This window comes from Dermacentor variabilis, chromosome 7 (genome assembly GCF_050947875.1).
Source record: "Dermacentor variabilis isolate Ectoservices chromosome 7, ASM5094787v1, whole genome shotgun sequence".
Taxonomy (NCBI): domain Eukaryota; kingdom Metazoa; phylum Arthropoda; class Arachnida; order Ixodida; family Ixodidae; genus Dermacentor; species Dermacentor variabilis.
This window is the reverse complement of record NC_134574.1, coordinates 24247295-24253464: the sequence shown is the minus strand read 5'-3', so window position 1 is coordinate 24253464 and position 6170 is coordinate 24247295. Positions and strand designations below refer to the sequence as shown.

At 61.1% G+C, this 6170-nt stretch overlaps 1 protein-coding gene across 1 annotated transcript; it reads left to right on the top strand.

Annotated features, from left to right (window-relative positions):
- The first annotated feature begins 357 nt into the window (after positions 1 to 357).
- LOC142588574 (uncharacterized) lies at positions 358 to 4113 on the top strand. The gene is made up of 2 exons (XM_075700411.1): positions 358 to 525; positions 1372 to 4113. The coding sequence occupies exons 1-2, from the start codon at positions 358 to 360 to the stop codon at positions 4111 to 4113; spliced, it is 2910 nt and encodes a 969-aa protein (XP_075556526.1).
- The last annotated feature ends 2057 nt before the right edge of the window (positions 4114 to 6170 follow it).

Here is a 6170-nt window from a genome sequence, read left to right as displayed (position 1 = left end):
CCGTCCCGTGCATCACGCGCCGACAAGCCTTGGTTCTCGCGAGGAGCAGTGCCCCTGCAGCGCTGAACCGGCAGCCGGCCACCACTACAGGACAGCGCACCCCCGAGCCACGACCATCGCCGACGGTTCAGCCGGGACGCTCCTTTCGCGACGTGTTAGCCGGCAACACAGCGCCGCAGCCAGTCGCCGAGAGCAGCCCTGCACAGCCCCACAGTGCGACAACACCCGACGCACGTGACCTCGTTATAACGACGCTCGCGTCGGCATTGCGTGCACTTTTGGAATCGGTACCTGCCGACTCGCCAGCGCGTCACATGTGTGTGGCAGCTCTGGGAATGCATGACGCCCTGATCCAGCATGGCTAGCACACCAGTGGAGCAACGGCCGCGCATCTGTCAATGGAACGTTCGTTCGATGCGCCGCCGTCATCCAGAGCTGGCGGATGGGGCTCTGTCGGACGGATGCGACGTGCTTGCTTTGCAAGAAACCCACGTTCGCCCGGGAGAGCTCAACCTGCCAGGCTTCGTCAGCTACCACAGTGCTGCTAGCTGCGAGCAGGCGTCATGCAAGGCCATTCCGTGTACCGATTCCGCTCATCCGGCTGGGCGATCTCGCGCGTCACTTTACGTACGCGCTGAGCTCCCTCAAGCCGTGGTGAGTGTGGACGATTTGCCGTGCACGGGCGTCGAGTGAGTGGCGGTGACCGTACGAATCGGAACAACCGACACGTGCGTCGCGAGTGTTTACGCGTGCTGCGGCGGCCTCTGGGACGAGGAGCTGATCGTCCGGCTGTCGCAACGGGTGCCCGGTGATCTCGTTGTGTGCGGGGATTTTAACTCCCACAACACCGCGTGGGGCTCAAGCCACACGGACAGTAGCGGCCGCGACCTGCTTGACGCCATCCAGCGGGCGGCTCTGCTCGTAGCCAACACGGGCTGCGTTACTTTCACCCGTCGTGGTTCCGAGGGAAGTGTGTTGGACCTCTCGCTAGTGTCGGAGCGCTGCCACTACACCTGGCGCCGCAGCCCCGACATGCGAGGGTCCGACCACTACCCAATCCACCTCGAGCCCCGCCACGCCGCCCACCTACCGACGCGCGCATACAGTGTTGTGAATTGGCCGCGATTCCGGGAACTGTGTGCTATAGTGCCAGTCTCGGAGGGCGGCCTCTTTTTCGAACACATCGCGCGGTGCGCGCGAGCCGCGTCGACTCGCTGTGTTGTGCCGGCCGGGACGCCCGTTCCCGACATGAAACAGTTGAACATCCGTGCTGTGCGTCGCAGAGCCGAGAGGATAGCGCTGCGCTCGGTTAAACGCGAGCATTGGACGCTATACAACCGCCTCGACGCGGTATGCCGTCGCCACGCGTAGCAGCGCCGCAACGCCAGCTGGTCCAGCCTCTGCTCGTCGCTGGAACGGGCGAGTGTGCGATCAAGCCCGTGGCGAATCCTGGGAGCGATCCTGCGGCCCCGCGTGCCGCGCTGCCCCGCCCTCTCCATCGCCGTGGCGCGTGGCATCACCAACGGGCAGCTGGCCGAGCTGCTCGCAGAGACTTTCTGCCCGCCTCCCACCATCCGTGCACCAGCGCCGTACGTGCTGCAGCCGCAACCGCATCCAAGGCGAGAGCTGCTTGCACCGGAGCGCTACTTCCCAACGGCCGGGATCCTCGAGGACATCAGGGCGCTGTGCGATGCTCACTTCACTATCGGTGAGCTTCGCACAGTGCTCACATCGAGGAAACGCCGGTCAGCACCAGGTTCCGATGGCGTCACATATCAGATGCTTAGGAACCTGGATGGTGACCAGCTCCTGCTGCTGCTCGACGCCTACAACAACGTCTGGCGAACTGGCTGCATCCCGGACGAGTGGAACGAGGCGGTGGTCGTCCCGCTGCTCAAGGCTGGCAAGGCAGCCAGCAACCCTGCTTCGTACCGGCCCGTTTCGCTCACCTCCGCCGCTGGCAAGGTGCTCGAGGCCATGGCGCTGCGGCGGCTCGAGTGGATTACGGCGGCACTCGACACCTTTGCGGCGGAACAGAGCGGCTTCCGGCGACTCCGGGCCACTGTGGACTGCCTGGCCGATGTGATCACCACGCTGGAGACAGCGAAACGCCGGGGCGAGGCGGGCTACCTCGTCCTCCTCGACGTCGAGAGCGCCTTCGACCGTCTGCCGCACACTACCATCATGGACGCACTCGATGCGCTCGGAGTGTGCGGTCGAATGCGGAGCTACGTAGCGGCGTTCCTCGGCGGCCGGACGATGCGGGTGCGCGTGAGGGGAGCGTTCAGTCGGCCGCGTGCGGTTGGGACAGGAGTGCCACAGGGCAGTGTGCTTAGCCCATTCCTGTTCAACCTCGCGCTGGCTCGCATCCCCGACTACATTCCCCAGTTCCCGACGCACGAGGTTCGCATCGCGATGTACGCGGACGACATCGCGTTGTTCGCGAGCGGCCCCACCAGTGTCGGCTATGCGGTGCGTGCTTGTGTACAGTGCGCGCTGGATGGGGTCGACGCCTACATCAGCGGGATCGGCCTCACCCTCTCGGCAGCCAAGACCAAGGCGCTCATCGTACACCCAAAGTACGAGGGGCAGTACAACACGCCGCGCTTCACCCTCAAGGGAGTACTGCTTCCGTGGGAGAAGCGTGTTCGCTACTTTGGTCTTGTGATAGACCGGCGGCTCAATTGGTGTGATGCAGTGGCTGCTATGCGGAAAGGTGTCGCGCAGGTGGCGGGCGCCGCACGCTCCCTGCTTGCTCGTGGCCAAGGATGCTCGCCGACCCTCGCGCTGCGCCTGTACAACTCCGTGGCCTCGGCGCGGATCCTGTACGCGTTGCCCCTGGCGGACCTGCAGCCGACGCAATGGACGGTGATGGACGCGGATCACCGAGCCGTCGTACGCCAGTTCCTGTGCCTCCCGCGGTCTTCGCAGTGCGGCGCTACTCTCGCCGAGGCGGGGGAGACGCCCATCTCTCTCCGTGCCGAGGGGCGGGCCCTCAACGACGTGGAGCGCTTGCATCGCTCTCGGCACGGCCAGCAGCTGATCGACCGGCTGCACTCTCTCCCGAGCTCCGGCATGGGCCGCCGCGTGGCCGAGTTCTCCAACCTGGTACGGGGCGGCGCCACAAGCGCATGGCTCGCTCCGCCCCCGCATCGAGAGCGTCGTCTGCTCATTCGCACGACCATCCCTGGCGTTCGAGGCAAGCGCAACACACCGATTTGCGCCTTGCAACAGGAGACGGCTGCAGCCATCAATGAGCAGCTGGCCGGCCGGGTGCTCGTGTTTACCGACGGCTCGGTCTTGCGGGACGGCGGGGCTGCTGCCGCGTGCGTCTCTCCTTCAATCCCGGCGCAGAGTCAGTGCCGCGTGTTGAGCGCGGTCTCATCGACACACGCGGAGCTGGCGGCCGTCGACTTGGCGGCCGAGCTGATCTACCGACGGCGCATCCCTGCGGCGGCCATCCTGACAGACTCCCGCGCGGCGCTGCACATGCTGGCCAGGGCCGACCAGGGACCCCCGCTGATTCAGCGCCTCCTACGCAAGATGCACGGCGTTTGCGAGCAGGGATGCGACCTCATTCTGCAGTGGGTGCCTGCCCACATCGGCATACACAGGAACGAGAAAGCGGACCGGCTCGGGAGGGCCGCCCACACGGCGTCGGTGCCTCGATCGCTCGTCGTGACTCCCTTCGATGTCGCCCGTCACACTGTGGCGGGCATGTTGCGAGCGAGACACCCGGACGCCCGCGTCGCCAGTGGCAACCCGCCGAAGCTGCTGCCACGCACGGGACTTCACAGACGAGACCGGGCGCTGCTGCTTCGACTCCGCATCGGCTGCTACCGCACCGCAGCAAGGACGCACCGCTTGCAAGGTACGGGGAGCCCCTTCTGCCTCAAGTGCGCCGATGTGGAGGACTTAGAGCACGTGCTTTTACGGTGCCCAGAGTACTTGGTGCAGCGTGACACGCTCACGAGCGCCTACCGCCGCCTTGGCCTGCCGTGCGACAGTACCGATGCGCTTCTGTTCCCGGCGGCGCATTCATCAGTGACCGGGCGTGCCTTCGCGGCGCTGCTCGATTTGTTGGACGGCGCCGAACTGTACGAGCGGCTGTAGCCCCCGCGCCTTCCTGACGTGCCTTACCGCTGGGCTATCTCTCACTTCTATACTCTGTTTTCTTCGCCACCCTTTTCATCCCTCTCCCCTCACCCGTACAGCGCCGTGGAGGTGCCCTCGCACGAGAGGCAGTAACAGCGCTGTACTTATCTCTCCCTTTTCCCCGTTAAAACCACTCACACACGACCGGTCGGGCGTATTCCGATCTCGTTTGCTCGGCTACTGACAACAACACTGCGATGCCTCCCCAGCCCAGCGGTAAGGCCGTGAAGAAGGCCGGCAAGGCGCAGAAGAACGTGCGCGCCACCGACAAGAAGAAGAAGCGCCGCAGGAAGGAGAGCTTCTCGATCTATATCTACAAGGTGCTGAAGCAGGTGCACTCGGACACTGGAGTCTCCAGCAAGGCCATGTCTATCATGAACAGCTTCGTGAACGACATCTTCGAGCGTATCGACGCGGAGTCGTCCCGTCTGGCTCACTACAACAAGCGCTCGACCATCACGAGCCGGGAGATCCAGACTGCCATGCGTCTGCTGTTGCCCGGCGACCTGGCCAAACACGCCGTGTCTGGCCAGCTCTGTCTGTGGTCAGGTGTCTGCTACGCCTACTTTGGGCAGCTCTCAAGGGTCACCACTCAGTCCACTGCTGTGGAACATTGTCATCTACGGATTGCTTGACCTCCCCTTTCCACCGGACGTGGTTGCGCAGGCCTATGCAGATGACACTGTCATAGTCCTCTCTGCAGACAATCGTCGCGCTTTAGAATCCAAGGTAGCTCTTACTCTTAATCTTATCTCGACCTGGGCACAGCGTACGAAACTCTCCATTAGTACCGACAAATCTTCCTGTTTATACTTCCCCAATAGCCACTCTGCTTCCTCTTCCCGCACCCGTCTTCTCATAGTTCGTTTTAATGGCTTTCCCCTCAAATTTCAGTCGAACATTAAAATTTTTGGGGTCATCTTTGACACCCACCTAAACTTTAACGCTCATTTAACGCATCTCCGTACAAAAGCAGACCTTCTCTCTTCCCGTCTTCTCCTGCTCGTTCGCATGCATTATTCGATGGGCCCTTCCGCTCTCCGTCTCCTCTATAATCAGGTTTTACTTCCGTCCATCACTTATGCTTCTCCCGTCTGGTGGCCAACGTTTCCTACTTCACAGTCTAAAATCAAAATATCCTCTATCCAACGTACCCTTCTGCTCCCAATCACCGGTGCCTTCCGCACGACGCGTACATCGTCGCTTCAGGTTCTGGCTAACACACCACCGCTCCATATTGAATTAGACCGTCTAAACGCCTACTTCTCTTTATTTGCACTCAAAGCGCTCACATTTTATGGCCCTGACTCCTACCATCCGGCGCTTGTTAACTACTTTATGAACCCTTGGGACTTTCATCCAAGCATGAAATCTCGTTTTACCCATTCCCGCCTTCAAGATGTACCCTCTGTAATCACTATGCCGGCCTATCATCTGTATACCGACGGCTCCTACTCTTCCCAGTCTGCTGGAGCCGCTTTCGTACTTTATAGTCCAACAGGCCACATCACCAAAGTTGGAAAATTTAAACTTTTTGGTTCCACTTCATCTTATGCTACCGAAACAGCTGCTTTACTGGAGGCATTAGCCTATATACAGACTTTGCCCCATTTCATCCCTCTCCACATCTACACCGATTGCTTGTCCATACTCACTGCATTGAATACTTCACGACAACAAATCCCTCTGTCAGGCAAATCAAGCAGCTCCTTCAGTTCATCTCTAACCGGCGACGGGTATCTCTTTTCCATGTACCGGCACACCAGGGCATCGAGGGAAACGAGATGGCGGATCCCTCGCCAACTCCGCCGCCTCCCATGGTGTTTCTCGAACCCTCCTTGTCGCTCCCTCCTCTATCAAATCAAGGATGCGTGCCTATTCCTTCGCCCAGTGGAATGCTCACTGGGCGCGAGAGAATAGCGACACTGCACTCTTTCAATGGATAAAAAACGTCAGTCGCATTCCCTCTTTCTTTCCACCTTAAAGACCCATTGTCCACCTCACCTCCGCTCATG